Source organism: Gavialis gangeticus, unplaced genomic scaffold (assembly GCF_001723915.1).
Source record: "Gavialis gangeticus isolate Ggan-Ray unplaced genomic scaffold, GavGan_comp1, whole genome shotgun sequence".
NCBI classification, from domain to species: domain Eukaryota; kingdom Metazoa; phylum Chordata; order Crocodylia; family Gavialidae; genus Gavialis; species Gavialis gangeticus.
Genome location: NW_017729014.1, coordinates 8,668,443 through 8,686,043, shown reverse-complemented (window position 1 = coordinate 8,686,043; position 17,601 = coordinate 8,668,443). Strand labels below are relative to the sequence as shown.

At 39.5% G+C, this 17,601-nt stretch overlaps 1 protein-coding gene across 2 annotated transcripts in view; it reads left to right on the top strand.

The window, feature by feature from the left end:
• Window positions 1–17,112, top strand: part of PRKCZ (protein kinase C zeta) — a 276,277-nt gene extending 259,165 nt beyond the window's left edge. For both annotated transcript variants that reach the window (XM_019511684.1, XM_019511685.1), the window contains 2 exons: window positions 10,243–10,358; window positions 14,390–17,112. In XM_019511684.1, the coding sequence (XP_019367229.1) occupies window positions 10,243–10,358; window positions 14,390–14,477 (204 nt within the window). In that variant the 3' untranslated portion in view covers window positions 14,478–17,112. The remainder of the gene's footprint in view (window positions 1–10,242; window positions 10,359–14,389) is intronic.
• The last annotated feature ends 489 nt before the right edge of the window (window positions 17,113–17,601 follow it).

Below are 17,601 nucleotides of genomic sequence, written 5' to 3'. Positions count from 1 at the left end.
TCTGTAAGAACTACTTCACGGTCAGGGTAGCTAGGATCTGGAACCAACTTCCACGGGAAGTGGTGCTGGCTCCTTCCCTGGGGGTCTTTAAGAGGAGGCTTGGTGCCTACCTGGCTGGAGTCATCTGAGCCCAGTTTTTCTCCTGCCCAGGCGGGGGGTCAGACTTGAAGATCTACAAGGTCCCTTCCAACCCTACTTCTATGATATCCCTTGCCTGCTGCCAAGTTTTCCATCCTGTGGAGGAGACCTATGGGCCAAATGTTATGGCTCTGCAGGCTGCATTTGGCCCATAGGCCAGAGATTGAGCACCCCTGGTGTGTGTTACCTTTGGAGAACCAGGAGATAGAAAACCCAGAATTGTTAATATTGTCTTGCTGTAATGTAGCAGCTGTCGGCAATAGAATTGCAAGTCTCCAAGAAGGCATGTCTTGACTCCTAACTACACGCATGCAATTTTGTATCATTATATTAAACAAAAGTAAGAAACTTCAAATTTGGATATCACGTATGAGGGCTTATGCACACTGTAATATACTGGTGAATTGAGTCATACCAACTTACCTTCTTACCAAGTTAAGTAACATCCATCATTTTAATCTTACAAGTCTTGGCTTAATGGACAGTGAAATGTTAAACTGTAGTTAAACAGATGGCTAAATTTAAGTAACATCAATCTCTCTAAAAATAAATGTATTTTGTAAATTTTATTGTAAGTAGGATATGATGAATTGGGTCCAGATGTGAATGCCCTGAAGAAGGAATTTTACAGGAGGTATAAAATAGTACAGAAAGCTAGAGCCCTAGTTAATGTGGTTTGTTAAAAGTTTCTGGAGCTATTTTTCATTTAATTACTCCTAAAATGATATGCAAGTCATGCATCATATTTGTGTTACCCATTTTAGTGAATTTGTTTTCTGGTGACTTGTATAAACATGGAAAATAAGATGCATTTAAATGCCTAGAGCAGTAGTTTTTGGATAATAGATTTCTACAGAGATCCTTACACCTTTGAAAAATGTGATCTCCAGAGGGGTATGAACACACATTCCATCCCTTTCTCCCCATCCCTCTTTCATGAGCTGCAGAAGGCCCCTGCTCATCCCTTGGCTTTCTTCAGCCTTGAACTACTTTTGACCTGCAAGCCAAAGTGCCTTAATACAATTAGATGGGATTTTTGGGCAGGAGGCAGATTTGTGAGCATGGATCTGGAGGGAACGTGTCTACTAAAATGAACATACTAAACTAGAACTCTTGGTTCCAAAATGATACCTTTTATTAGACCAACTGGAAAATGGCAAGAAAATTGTCCTTTTCTACTTTGATCCCGAAAGCTTGCAGAAAAGGACAATTTCAACCTGGATAAGCATAAGAAACGTGACATTTTAAATACTATGTGCATCTTCCATGTAATATAGTATATCTTCCCTTGTGGTCTTTCACTTTACCATATCAAGTGAAAGTATAGAAATATTTGACCAGGAAGGAGCTAGTGTGATGATGATACAAAAGAGAACGGAGCCTGGAGAGTGAGCAACATAGACTGGAAAACAAAAGGAGGGAAAATATTTAGCATAGCTGACAGGGAACCTGCATTTTAAACAGAAGAGAATGTTGTTGGTAACATTAGAAAGGTACTCGCACCAGAGAGCTGCCAGTTTTCCAGAACTGAACTCAGCTGCTGGGATCTTCACAGAGGTTACTGGATTTTCCATTCAGCTTTGTGTCACAGGATTTTGCCTGTGTTTAAGCAAACCCCTGAATCTATCACTTCTGCCCTTTAAACCCGAGTAAGAAATAGGTGAGTTGCTGAGCTGGATTGGAACAGTGGTTCAGTAAGTTAAATAGCCTGTATAAAGTAGTGCCCAGTATATGTTAGTTTAAAAGAAGATAAAATGGGCAATTATGGAATAGCTTTGTCATTTTCTTCCTAATCATAGGCAACCAGTAGTCAGCTAATCCCCTGAATCATGCTGAATTAAAGATAATTTAAAGATTTGACTCATGTGAAATGTCATTGCTATAAAAATGAAACTTCTTAGAGTTGTTCTGAATATTCATAGAGAGCTATATATTTAGAAAAACTTCTGAAAAGTTTGTCACTGAAGCTGACTTCCATTAAAACAAAATCCATTTTTCAGAATTTTCTAGTTAACAGTTTTGTCCACCTGGACTTCGAAGTGTTAGTTTCCTGTCTGGTGTTTCTGTAGGGGAACGGTGATCTCCAGTGGCCAGCCAAGGTTAAGCCAAAGTGTGTATTGCATATAGGTCATTCAGTCTGGTAGGCTGCCTCTGTCAAAGCCAATACCAGAAGCATCAAAGGAAGGGGGGAATGGCTCTTCAAGTTTTTAGAATAAAACAACACCTATACCCCAAGACACTTTGCTACTTGGGTTTTTTTGTTTGTTTGTTTTTGTCTGTCTATGGATGCATCCACACATACAGGCACGCGCTCTTGCAGCAGCTCAAGTAGGAACAGCACAAATTTGAGCTGGGATTTTTGCCTCGGCGCACGTGCCCAGATATGCACTTTGGTGTGGGGCAAGTTGTGCCACTTAGGGCAAAATGACCCTGCGTGGCTCCTCCTGGATCTGGAGCCAGGGGGAGCTAGGGGCTGGGGCCAAGACCCATGACCCCCCGACCAGTCCCCCACCCCCACACAACCCCCCACACATGCACAGCCCCTCCCACCATCCCTCCAACCCCCCCAGTACCTACTTACCAGGGATAGCATCTGGGTCACAGTCTTGCACTTCTCCTTGCCACGGCATGCAAATGCAACATACTAGGGAAGCAGGGGGCACCATAGAGATGCTCTGGCCAAATGCCAGAGCGTCGCTGGTGGTCAGAGCCCTGGCTTGCCTCAGGGCATGGTGGGGAACCATGCCCTACACTGCTTTTTTCCGGGATGTTTTTATTTGATACCTGGAAATCCAGGTATTCAGATTTTGAACCCGCACTGCAAATATGCAGCACAGGGAATATTTTTTCATTCTCAGTGTGCCTCTTGCAGTATCTAAAACTGGTTTGAGATGCCGCAAGAGGCATGTACACGCTCATCTGGATGCACCCTGTAAGGGCATATAGAGGTAGTTAGTTGTGCATGTCTGAGTTCAGATGGAAAGTAGGATAGACATGTACCTTATAGACTATATACATTATAGAAGGAGAGAGAGATTGCACTAGCTTTTGTGAACTCAAGTTCATTTCATCGCATGCCATAAAAAGACAGCATAGAGCAGTGTATGAAATGAAGTAAGTGATCTGAATAAAAAAAGTGGAAAAAGAAGAGGTTGGGGGAGGGGATAGTCAACATGTTTGGACTTGAAATCCCCATTGTAGCCTGCTCACAGTTAGGAAATTCTTATAATAGTCCTTTAAACCAGATTCTGTCTGGATGGCTTACATAGAGATGAGCCTGCCCTGAGCATGGAATTGGATTAGGTGCCCTTTGGTGGTCCCTTCCAGCCTGGTTTTTCTGTGATCCTGTTAAATTATTTTACACTGAAAAATAAATAATTTAAAGTTTTAGATAGAATTAACAAAGAATTTCTCATAGGTCATTGGGTTAGAGGTATGCAATTCACATATATTATTGAAAATCCAATTAAATGGACTCTTGTCCTGATGCAGGAGGGGTATGTTTGTAAAATAGTATATGGCTTACATAAAAATTCCAACACTTGCATTACTAAAATTGTAATCTGTTTTAGGGCAGAGACTTTGGGTGAGGTTCTTTGTTCCTTCTCTGAAACTAAGAATTTTCCTCCCAGGAAGTGATGAGGCCAGCATGGCTCTATGGATCTTTTCCCCTTTGTGTTTCTCCACCGTTCAGGGGCTGGGGTGCACTGCCTGTATAAGTTATGTTACACTTTCCCAGCTGCCTCTGAGCAGAGCTATGGTGCAGCCTCTGCAACTCTACTTCCTTCCACTTGAAATTTGCAAAGGGGGAGTGTCTTCTCTCATTATGTAATGTGGTGACTGTCATGGGGAGTCTGTGGCACATCTTGGGGAATACAGCTGGCCAGTGAACTGGCCCATGGAACTGAATTGGAGCATGAAACGTAGCTATAGTGGTTTTTTTTTTAATACAGAATGTTGGTTTTTCAGCCACACATTTATAATATTTTCAACGAAAGATTGAAATTTTCCATGTGGTGGTGAAATTTTTCCAGAAAAGTTATAATATCCCTCATGGTAGCATTTAGACATTTATGAATTGTGTTGGTGCTTTTGAGCCCAATCCTGCAGTGCTCAGTCATAATACTTACAGTTGGGTACATTTTCACACATGAATGACAATACTCCCTCTGGTATTTACAGGTTCAGGATCTTTCAGTTCAACTTTTGAGTGGTTATTGGCAAGTTTGCAAATGTCTTTAGTGGATAGTTAAAAATGAATAGTTAAAATAGGCAAGTACTACTTCCTGCCTTTTACTATATTGTTTCGTATTTTACCTGTGAAGGAGTTTCTGTTTAGCTCTTGTGTTTCTCATTTGTACTCATACATTCCTCCTGAGCTATGCTATGCTCAGAAAGTATTGTTCAAGGTTACGTGAAACAACTTAGCCATCTGGCGTTCTTTTATCTTCTCTTGTGCTATATAGAATTGAGTTTGGAAATTTGAGCAATTGGTTGTTATATTAAAATAATCAGTATTTTTCAAAAGGTGGATTTAATGCCAAAAACTTGAAGCCCTAATAATTTAGAGGTAAAGTTTCAGAGCTATTAATTATGAAATTAAATATTAAGTCAAAGATGCTGGCATTTTCGGCATTTATTTTTGTGATACAAGTGGACATTTATATTGGAATTACTTAAACAAATGGAGAACTTCTGTTGGAGAGCTAATATTTGGTTTATGGATATTTGTTTGTGGGCTATGCCAGCCAAGATGTACTTGAATTAATTTCGGCTGCTGTATCTTCTTGATTTTTTTTTCTTGGGATAAAAATCATTCTTCTTTGAAAAAGGGAAAGCAGCCATGTTCTTAAGATATTATATGGACTAAAGCTGCTAGGGCAGCTGGCATATTGAAAAGTAATTGTGAAATACATTTACAAATTAATGTCAGTGATGCAAGATATTGTTGGAATTTAGAATTACTAACTTCTGAGGCACTAATTTGAATCCTACCCAGCTCGGTATCAGAAGTCATTGTCATATTCAGTGACCTGTGTAATAAAATGGGTTTTCTTGCACCACTTCTTAACAGCAGGCTGACACCTTTATTCACATGGTCTGCAGAGAAGAAATGGATTCCTCCTGTCATTACAAGGTCATTACAAGGTTGTCCCTCAAGGTCAGAAGTGGAGCATATAGGCAGAAATAGTGAGGGGGGAAAAACATTGCTGTCACTTCCTGTGCTCTGATTAAATGAAGAGTACTTCCATTTCCAGTACTATCATTCTGACAGCTTCTGTGAGCAGTACAAATACGGTGGACCCATCCACATAAGGAAGAAGAGTGTAGTTCCAGGGGAATTCAAAAGACCTGTTTCTCCACAGTTTTGCTAGTATGTAAAAGCAGTTTGTGCAGTTAGAACAGAGGCAAATGATATCCTGGTTTAACTGGAATCTTTGTCTGCATGATCCTATTTGTTATCTAAATTCTAACAGATAGTAGATGTAAAAGTCAATAAATAATCCATTAAAGCAAAAAATGAAACAGAGAAGTCAAAATATTTTTTCAGAATACCACATCTGTCAGTTTGCTGCAGATAGCATTTTAAACACTCTTACACTTAGAAGATAGTAAACTCAGATTTTTTTGTTGTGATGGTAGCACCTATGCTCTTCTGCTGCCTTTAAGTCTAGATCGGATTATAAAAGCCCAATGTTCCATTGCTTGTAAGTTTTATCCCAGCAGTCAGTTTACTTAAGATTTGAACTTTTAGCACGTTGTATTACATGTTGAGTAACTATGCCTATACCGATTTACTGATTCCATAAACTTTTGCCTCTTAAAACACTTTGAAATGTTTTGTTCCTACACTACCCATGAATACCCATGAAACACAGGCATCTTTTTTTGCATTCATGAGCTTACATGCAGACAGCATGGGTATGAGTGTAAGGGTATCGTTGCATGTTAACATTCAAATGTTTTAAATGCTCTTAAGTCCACATGTTAAGACAGGAAAACACAAACTAAGTATCCTCTGAGCCTCTCAAAGTTACTCCTCTTCAATGCTCCCATCTCCATCCCTCCCCCACATGGACTAGCTATCCTCCCAGACTCTTATGCCCTACACTGACAGCTGGGCAGCCACGGGTGAATGGGGAGAGGTGAAAGGGGACAGCAGATGGGCTCCCACATGACTGAATGAAGCCTGTGCCAGCCCCACTGGGGCTTGCATACCCAGATGGAGCCCCACCACCCCTGCATGCCCAAATCAGGCCACACCATCCCTGGGCAGCTGTTGGGGGAGAGCGAGGATAGATGCAGGGCCCAGCAGAGGCAGTGTGGGTTTGCTCTGGGTGCATAGGTCAACATGGCCTGACCCAGGGCGTGGTAGGAGTGGTGTAGCTGGATCCAGGCATGCAGGGGCAGCAGGGTCCAATCCAGGCAGGTGAGGGCTCTATCAGGGCTTGCAGGGACAGCACAGACTGACCTAAGCATGTGGGACCCGATCCAAGCAGGCAGAGGCAATGTGGGCCAATCCAGGCGTGTAGGACTCAGTCAAGCAGGGGCAGCACAGGCTTGATCAAGGCATGCAGAGGCAGCACAAGCCAAGTCGGGCATGTGGGGCCCCACTGGGCCTGATCTGGGCAAGTGGGACCAGCATGGGTTCAGCGGGGCCTGATCTAGGGCACAAGCAGAGGTGGCACAGGCTCCATCTGGGTACACAGTGGTGGGCACATAGGGGGCAGTGCAGGGCTAAAGAGCCTATATTACTGCCAGCAAGTAAGGCAGGCATGGAGCTAACTTCTCAGCTCCTTGCCACGCCCCTGCTCACCAGCCCTCTGGCAGCAGGTCCGAGCTGTCTTAGAGAGGGTATTAACCCTTAATGTGGGACTGCTCATGGCACATGGTAACTTCAACATCAACTAACAATCCTTAGAGTTAGGTGCTAATTGTAATGTGTAACTAAGCTAAGAGATGTGCTTTATTATTAGCTCCACCATTTATCTTGCCTTCCAATTTATTTCCTCTCACAAATATACAAATTGGTTGACCAATTTCTTCAAATTCCTATAGCATCAGAAATATAAAATATTGCAAATTCTGTATAGAAAATGTTATGCACATTCAAGAAGGGGAGCCCTATGCAATTATAGCAATAGAGAAAGCTTACATAATGTTAGGTTCTTGATTTGTGTACTTTTATTGCAAATTAGGCAGAGAGCATGTTGAGAACTGTGGTTGTTAGTACAGCCATGCATCTTTGTATAAAAAAAATTAAAATTCTGCTGGAGAGACCTAACAAAAGCATGCTGATAACTTAAGCGATATAACCCTTTTGGAAGAAAATTCTTTGAATTTTTGTCCTTCTCTGAAAATGGTTTAAACACTAGCTCCCTTTTGTTTGTGGCCAGCATAACTCTGGACTCATACTATGAGTTTTTATTTAATTAAATTCCTGCCTGTGATGATAAGTAATGTTATTTTCCTTTGCCTGTTTTTTTTTCAAATAAAGCATTTTCTGGCAGTTTGTATTTGTGGGAGGTGGGAGGGAAGAAAGGGAAAACTGAGCATGATTTGGTTATTGCATAACTTGATTGATTAGTACAAGAACTAGATAAAATGTCCTCAGTAATGTAAACGGCGGTAGGAAAGAGGCAGCTAATGCTGCTTTGCAACCCTTGCATGTAAACATCCACAGAAATAACATGTTGCACTCGGGTTTCTTTGTTTTTCTCTCATCCTCTTCATGAAGCAGAGGAGAGCTTTCCTGGTACTGTCTGGACACTTTCTGCATTAGGATGCAATGTGAAATTTCAAGTCATGATCAGGAGAGTTCAGATCACAAATGTAAGCAGTGTATAATTATCTTGAAAAAACCATGAAAGTAAAAGACAATTATAATATTACTAACAGTTCAACTGAAAGTGATTTCTTGCCAGTCCTTAAAAAAGTTCAGTCATTTTACTGTAATAGAATGTGCTTTACAACCTTGTTAACAATGGAGCTCAGTAACGAGGTTGAGGCATGAGGACAACACTTGTGATTTTTTGTTAAGATGCGACTCAACTGGCAAGGCATCCAAACAGGCCAAACTGAGTAGATATTGATTGGTTGCTTAGTTTAATAAATTACTCCACCAACCAGTAAGCACCTGAATCAGGTGAATATTTTAATTATCTGGAGGCAAGGATTATCTTGCAGAGCCTTGAACCCCTCCATATATTTCCCAGTGATTTTGGATCTGTTCCTCCTCCCAAAATGTGTCCCTGTCTTAAATCTGTTTGAACTGCCAGCAGTACTGATTTAAAGAGATGACCACATTACACCTGTCATCAGTTCCCTTGTTACCAAAATTTGTGGCAATCTAGGGGCATTTTTACACATGCTCCGGAATGGGGGGCAGGCACTTCAATTAGAGTGGCTCTCAACAGCTACTTTAATTAAAGTACCTGCAGCATCTCATGTATTCATCATCCCGTGCTTCAAAATGTCAGCAGGGGCGCTTTAACTACAGCCCTTTTGACATGCTTTAGTTAAAGCACCCCACCGCCATTTTGAAGCATGGGGATGGCTGAATCCATGCGTCGCTGAGACTGCTGGGGCATGCTAATTAGCATGCTTCAGCAGACTCAGTTAATTGAGTCTGCTCCAATGCATAATTAGCATGCTTCAGAGCAGGTGTTGGACACATGTATAGGTGCCCTAGGAGGCTAGCAAATATGTACCTTAAAACCACAGACAGGTTCATGCAATTGTAGGTTCTTGATTACTTTGAACAACAGAACTAAGTATTACTGTCTGGCACAGCTTCTGAGTACATTGATATTAGGATTATCCTTGTTTACTCAATAATTATTTTCTCCTGTAAATAACACAAAAGAAGCAAAGGCTTGGAAATGCAAAATGAGAGATTTAATTCAAGCAGGACTTTTCACTTGGTGTCCTGGAAAAATATCTTATTTTATTCTGATCCTTTACTGATGCAGCTTGTTTAGACAAGAGGAGCACTCAGCCAGGTGGAATGCTAGCAAATGAAACCCAGAAACATGCCAAAGTTGCTCAGTAGTACCAAGCTCGAACTAAAAAGCTTGGTAAAGATAGGCAGAAGATTTTCTAGGGGTTATGAGCCTAGGCTTAGATTTACATCTGATGAATATGGAACAAGGTGATTCTTAAGAATTTGAGCACCTTCATATGAACTTTTATGTTCAAATTTTAAATCCAAATTGAAATCTGCCTATTTTGACCCAAAATTGAATTATCACACTCTTGTAGAATTGCGGTTATTCCATAGTGAACGCATGTGCAGAAGATAAATGTGGGTTAATTTTTTTAGCAGAAAATTCATTGCATTTAAGTCTATTTCATAATTTTGTTTTCATTACATAATAAACATGGGCTGCTTTTACCATTTTTGTGCTGTGCCTCAGTTGCTGTTAATGACTACTAACTACTACAGTAGTAAATCTTTCTATGTCACAGCTAGGCGCTAATGCAGATGTTAGCGGACAGTTTTCCACTTTGGTCTGTTCTAGAATTAGATTAGCCAATAAGTGTGGTGGTTAAATTGATTTGACTGTAGGATGTACGTGATCTAGACACTGCTCACATCTTCAAAGAGGTCACCTTTTGAAGCAGGTGGGAAAAGTGAACGTGTGTTCTTGAGGAAGCATTTTGTCATGAACATTAGTACAAACTGGAGGTCTCCAGGACATGTTCAGTTTAAAAAAAGTTTGGTCTTGAATATGTTTAATTAAATATTCCACTAGTTTGGGTTGGATTCAGAACTTATTTAGAGGTAGTTAATTAAATTAGGCATGCTGAGATAGTTGTGGAAATAGTAAGATTTAGAGTGTTTCTGATCTTGAGGAAAATCATGTACTTAAAACCATAATGTTGTTATAAACAGAATGAACATGCATTGTGTAATGTCAGAATTCTTTAAATGTGTAATAACATTTAGTATGTTTGCCTCTTTTATCAATATTATATACATCCAGTGTGGATATAGTGTTTTATAATATATGTACATAAAGCAGATGTAAGTCTTTCTGATAAACTTAAGTAAATGTTCAATATTTGACTTTTCTCCCCCACCACCACCATTATTATTCTCAGCTGGAAAAGAAGCAGACAACTCCTCCATTTCAGCCTCAGATCACAGACGATTATGGGTTGGATAACTTTGATACACAGTTCACCAGCGAACCTGTGCAGCTAACCCCAGATGATGAGTATGTTTTTTTTTTACTACAATTAAACAAATACATATTGAGAAATGTATATGAATTATGAAACTATTGCAGCATTACTGCAAAGGGAATGTAGATGTCTTGCAATGGAACAAAAGTTGGTAAAGACAGTATCAGATTTTTAAAAATGTAAAGTTAAGGTTCTCCTAGTGACTTTTACATATCCAAATTATACACAGATTATGTTTACAGTCTCATAAATAACCAAAAGGATTACTTTTTAGCATATGCTTGGCAATGTGCAGATAAGAGCCAGGGTCAGCATGGCCCACATGCCAAAGCATGACATGTGAAGCCATATTGCTCGGCACACCATAGCCGGCCCTGGCTCTCAGCAGGCCCCTGATGCCTGCCACCGAGTCCAGGCTGCTCACAGCAGGTGGCAGAGAGGCTGCAAGCAGCTGCATTGAGGTCCAGAGCCCCAGCCTGGCTCACTGCAGGCAGAGGCTGCATGTGATGTCTCAGGGAGCAGGGAAGGGGCTGGTTCTTTGCTGCCACAACAAGTATTGGGCCCCTGATCACTCTTCCACCATTTGCCCCTGGCATGCCACTATCTTCCAAATCAAGGTTGTGGGTGTTGCTGACCCCTGGATAAGAGCGTATCCAAGATGCTTATATGTAAGTATATAGACACAACAGTTGAGTCATAAATGTATCAGGTACCAGCGTGAGCTTGAAATGTCAGAGGAATCTTGCAAAAAGGTGGTAAAGATTTTTGTAAAAAGTACCAGCGGTGTCTGAGAGAAGATTTTAAGGTTGTGTGGCAGATAATAACAATAGTATGCAAGAGAAAAAGGAAACTGTTCCAAGTATGATAATTAGGAGGGAAGAGTTGGAAATACTGGCAAGCGTTGTAAACGGTTTTGTAGTCTGGGCCTTCAAGGTCAAAATCAGAAATTTGAACATAATATAAGAATATAGCTGGAAGCTAAAATAGATAATACGGAGAAATTTCATTAGGGCAACTAGTGTTTTTTTGTCTGTAAAGTGTCTAGCATATGAGTGTCTTATGTCTAGCACTGAATAAATAATAAGCATTGAAGGGAAGATATAGCTATCCTATTACTTGTGACAAATTGCAGAAACTTACCATCTTTCTTTGCTAGCCAGCACAGCACAATGTATTTTTGATAGGGAGTGAGGATAAATTTTCTCCCGGTATTTTTCTGTAGGGGTCCCTTTGTTCTGTACAACATCCAATTGCTAAGCAATGAAAAGTTGAATGTACCCATCCTTTTTCCTTTTGCAGCTTATCTTTTAAAGCTGCTTGCTTTCGCGTATGGCACTAAAGTTACATGGCTGTTTTCAATTACGTGGCTGTTTTTGAATTACAGAATGCCTCTGCTGCCTGATGAAGTGCTACAACAGATCCTGTGTTATGCACTCAGTGGGCGCATCCAGATAAGTGTGCATGTGCGTGTCCCTGGGGACAAGTAGCTCCTGCTGCTTATCCCCAGAGAATGCCCACATGTGCTCTGGCACACAGCAAGTTACCGCAGGTAGGGTAGGAAAGGTTGAGGCCAACACCTGGGCTGGCCCCAGTAGCCTGTCCTGGGGGCCTCACAGGGCACCGGTGGCGGTGATCTGGGCACATGAAGCCTGGCCAACAGCTGGAACATGGCTCCAGCCTTTTTGGGATGGGTTTTTTTGACACTGAGATCTCCTGGTGTCAAAAAAATGTGCCGCACTGCTAAATTAGTTCAGCAAACACCTGCATGCACACCACGTGCAGTCTGCGATGCCACAAACCAACATGCACACTCATCTGGATGTGCCCGGAGGGTGTATTTGTATATTGACATTTTATAAGCATTGCTTCTGAATTTCTGTACCATGTGGGGTTGAGGAGAGGCCTATCTAAAAACAAGAAGCAAGACTTCAACTACTTAAAATCAGCACTAACACAGAAATAAAACAACTATCAAAGACTTTGGTGATCGTTCAAGTCAAAGGCTTGGAACTTTGAAACTAGCTCAGTTAAAGAAGGATTTTCTAAGATGAATTTTGCTCTGAGATGGAAGGTGAGCAAGCTTTGACTGCACCTGCTTATATACCCATCCTTTTCAGGACTGGGTTTTTTGGTTTGTTTTCCCTTATTAAAGTGTCCATATTATGCTGCATGTGTTTTCTAACCAGTTGCAGCCTGTAATATTGCTTGTGAGCCTGGTCATTTGTGGAAGTCTAATTTAGATAAATGCACTTTTAAATTCCTCTTTACAGTATCAACTGAAACTTTAGTATTTCTAATTCAAAAGGGTGCTTAAGAAACATTCACATACTTAAAGTTAAGACTGTGCTGAACAGTCCTCCTGAATATGGGACCACAATAAGTACACTTATTATTCCCAGAATTTTGTATGGAGGTCCTGGCTGATGTCTGGTACGTCCTTATTCTGTTTGCTGTCTGCCTCGTTCTCAAACCCCTCTCAGTCTCTACCCATGCTAAGCTTACTGTCAGATCCCAGTTAATGTTTTTCTGCTGGCTGTTCTCCTTTGCTGCTTCCTTACCTAAGATGAGTTTCTGTCATGGAAAGGCAGGGTCAGTCAGGCCTCGCTGGATTCTCTCGTTCCCCAGCTGGGGGCCCACAAGTCCCATAGGTGATCTCCACCTGGAGGTTAGCTTGTTTCCTGCAAAATTAGAACTGTTCTATAACAGCATTCAAAGGAGGTGTGTGTAGAATGTATCTGGTTACCAGCTTGATCAGAAACAATACTGTGAATTAGGGCTGTCAAACAATTAAAAAAAAATCATCGCGATTAGTTGTGCAATTAAAAAAATTAGTCTCAATGAATTTCTATTTTAATCACACAGCTAAAAACTCAAAATTATGCACAGAAAAAAACCCAAAATTATGCAAAATTATGCAGGTACCTTGTATGGTTGGGGGCTGTGGGTGAAATACAAATATTCCCCCCCTCCACACACTTACTGGCAAGACACTGTTCTACATGCTGCCAGGCTGCATTCCTGGCCACATGCATGCCGTGGCTGCTAATGTGTGTCTGTGTCTGCGCTCCCTTCCCACTTTCCTGCTGCAGCTGCCTGGAGCCCATGCCTGGGCTGCCCTGTGGTCCTCTGGACTGCCCTGCTGGGCAGCCCAGGTGCAGGCTCCAAAACCATGTGCACAATTAACACATGAAAAAAAATTTAACGCAAAAACCAATTAGTGCATTAACTATACACATTAACAGTGATTAATTGATAGCCCTACTATGAATTAAAATAGATACTTGACTGATATATTTTATTACAATTTTTATTTATTTGGACTATTTTGTCCATCTCGTCACTTCAAACCATGTCACCATTAAGTAATTAGGGCATGCAGGGTACATGCAAATCATAGGGGTATTGCTTGCCAAGAAATTCTGAGTTTGAGTGCACAAGGCCCATACAGACTTAGTATGGACTGTGCATATGGATCTCTTGAAGAACTCCTGTCACGACAAGGCAAGAAACTTACCTTTCCCTTGCATCATTTGCTAAATCTTTCCATGGCTCCCCTTTGCATCCCCTTTTTTTTCCCTTTTAGTTTTATGGAACTCTTTTGTAGCCTGTATTTCCTCATTTTATTTCACACCCTGCTACTAACCGGTGCTAGTGATACCAGCCTCCAGGCCTCTTGATTTTCTTCTCTGCGTACAAGCTTATTTATTACTATCCCAGTTCTCCAAAATTCCAGCCTTCTGGTTGTTAATCCCCTTTGATGCCCCTGAGTCATTACAGAACTACATGGATGGGCAGGTAAAATACCCTCTCTTACATCATCTCACTGTCTCCAGTAATTTGGGAGTTAAAGTTTTGTTAAAAATATTTATGTATTAAAAGTTGCTGTTTACTTAGTCTAATTTTATCCTTATTACTACTTCCGTACTACTAATATTAGCATTTATACCGTACTTGCACATGCTGAAGAGCCATAAACAAAGGTATTTATTAAACAAAAGGTGCAGCAACACAAAGGGAAAGATCCAGGTGGTGAGACTAAAAAAAAATTCTCTTTATTTTTCAGAGATGTAATAAAAAGAATAGACCAATCAGAATTTGAAGGATTTGAATACATTAATCCATTGTTGCTGTCAACAGAGGAAACAGTATGAAGGACTGACATCTTCATTGTGGACAAATGTGAATGACCTTTACATTTATCCTTAACTACAGTATATGCATGCAAGGCTGGGGAACTGTAAGGTTTTGGATGGAGACCAATGATAAAAAATATTGCTGCTGAAAATCAAAGAAGAGAAAATGATTTTGATGGGTGTCTTCCTCTACATGTTGGTTTTTAAAAGTTTTAGGCACTGAAACAACTGGCTTCATTAACGACGGTATTTGCATTTTGTGCCTGCTTCACGAAGGATCAAAATGTTCATTGCATCCTTGGGAAAAAGAGATTCTAAACAGCTTTGAAGTCTGCACACTTTCTATGAACATTTGATGCAATGAGCTACCAATGGAAGAATATTAGAGTGTAACATCCTGAAGAATAAAATATATTACAGTGGTGTTGAAGCTTATTTTTGATGCCTTTTTTCACCAGTGGTACCTGTCTAAACATCTCAGATATGATATATAAAAGGAGTTGTGTTTTATTAGCAATCAAAACATAAATTTGGGTACAGGATTTAAGTGCCTAAAATGGATAAACTGCATTGAAGAATTATTACAAATTTGGGACATTCTTAACCCTGGTAAGTTCTGCTTGTTAATGTTAAATAAGCATTTACATAAGAAAAATTCTAGTGACAGATGAAACCTAATACTGATTTGTATCTTTATAGAACCTGAAGTACAAAGAAACCCAGCAATACCATTTCCAAATTAAAATTCACTATATCTATTACAAAATCTGGCTTGTTTAAAACATTTATCAAAATCTTACTTGGATTTTAAAACCCAAATTTGCACACACAGGATTTCTGAAAATACTTAAGCAGTGCCTACACCTACAATGATGTTTTGTGTTATGTACTAGATTTTTGAAAAATATTTTTATCAATACAGTATTCAGAAATAAATCAATGAAAGTGTAATGGATTATAGCCTTAAAGTTTAAATAGTAAATTTAGAATATCTATAAACATAATACATTTCCTGATAAAGCACACCTCCTACTTATAATAAACTGTCTGCTTAAAATATTCAGTGTATATTACTAATTAATTGTTCTGCATAGAAGAATGGGATGCTTTGATAAAAATGGTTTGCATCAAAACAGTAATCTTTTCAATAGAGGGAAAAATAAATACCCAAGAAGTTGGGTATGGTTTAAATTGTCAAATCCCCTCTCTTGAAAACTGGTGACAGGGGATGTTACGTCACAAAGGCTAATATTGTCAGCTGTGGAAAAACTCATGTCAGTTCATTTGGGGACTCATAAGTGTGCATTGCTGTCTAAAACCTTTCAGATGCTTGTAAAGATTTACCTGCCTCTGCAGAAAACAACCGAGGCAGTATTTCTTTTTTTATTAGGTTTTTGTTTAACTACATTGTGTGGCTTGTAGTTCTGGGGAGGGGAAATTGATATGGGAAGGAAAAAAACCAAGAAACCCTGTGCCATGACATCTCACCTAATTTGGTGTAAAATGCAGACTAAATTGCAACATTTTCACTTTCTTTATTAACATATAGGTTTCTCAGGGTACAGCATTGCATTAGGTGCTGAACATGACATCTTTCGGATTCACATCCAAGTCATGAGGTGCTAGGATGAGACTGCCAAAATATTGTGTTTAAAATTTTCAATTAACCATGGATTAACAAACTACATTTTGTATCCCCTCATTGGCCACAATTATGCAAACCTGTGGTAACTTAGTTTCATTAATCCCATCCAGATTTGAGTTTTGGGTTTCTCTCTGTTGGACTGTAGCTTTTTATATTAAGCAAGATGTGTTCTCTAACCAGCACTAAATAATTTAGCCAGTAAAAAGTATTTGCCTCAAATGCCTGGGATTTAGATAACTTGTTATCTAGGAAAAGAACTGTTTATTTTTTAAATGTAACGTTCAATTTTAATTCCCAACTTTTTTCCCTTCCTTGGCAATTATTTAATGTACCCTGAATATTTAATGTCTTTCAGTATTTAATTAATTCCCTTGATTTTACAACTGATCATTAGTTGGATCAAATTGACTATAGGCAGCTTGTGGATGGAAATGCGACAAATTGAGCTGCCTTGGATGGGGCTGGGCAAAGGACTTCGAAATGGAAACGTGGAGGTTTTCTACCTCTTATTTCTGTGACGTGGGGGAGGGCAGGGGAAACACATCTGCTCAACAAACATGAAAAAATCCTTGATTCACGTAAAATTTAAGGCATTTACAATGTTGCTGTGTTGCCAAATAGTTTGCTGGTTACAAGTTTGGTTGCTCATGTGCAAGTGTATGAATAATGTTTTGTTCATGACAAAGGGGGAAATTTTTTATATAAAGTACTTGTTTTATAAATTAAAGAAAATGAAGGATGTAATTAAATGTGTGGTTTGAAAAAAAATCCTAATATATTACAAATGGATCTGGTAATGATATATAGTTGTCTTATTTGAAATAGTAAATGAAAACTCTAGCTAATTTAATGATTGTAAAACAGTAAATATGTTCTTGTAGTTTTGTATAATTAGTTGAGATCTTTGCTGGCCAGTTTTAATTGTGCAGAAGATGGTATACTAATCCATAACAGCTGAGATCATTTATATTCTTGCACATCTATTAAAGACTTTAATGAAAAAGCTAATAGACTGTTATTATTTCTCAGTAAGTTGAGACATGACCAACATAATTACTTTTTTGAAAAAGAGCCTCACTGTAAATGAAAATTTTTGGTGGGTTTCTTGCACTATTATGATACTGTATGCCTGTTTTTTGTATTTTTAGCTACATCTGAATATTTCATTGCTGAATTCTTGTGTGCAGTTTTCTTGTGACAGAAAATTGCTGTTTAGCTCATTGTTTGAGAGGCACTCTTTCCAAAGCATACTTTAAAGTACAGTATGAGAAGGCGAGTGAGGTCAAAATAACAAAGAAAATGCACAGGCTATTCAGTTTTGTTTATAGCCCTCTTGTGAGAAGAAATGAGTTCAAACTCTGAGGATGTGAATCAAGATAGTGCGCAATGCATGAATGAGTTACTCTCCCTAGTGAATGGGCATCTTTCCCCTGGGAAAATGAATCTACTGTATATTCTCCCTCCTTCCAAACTGTTAATAAGGTATCAGTGAATTTA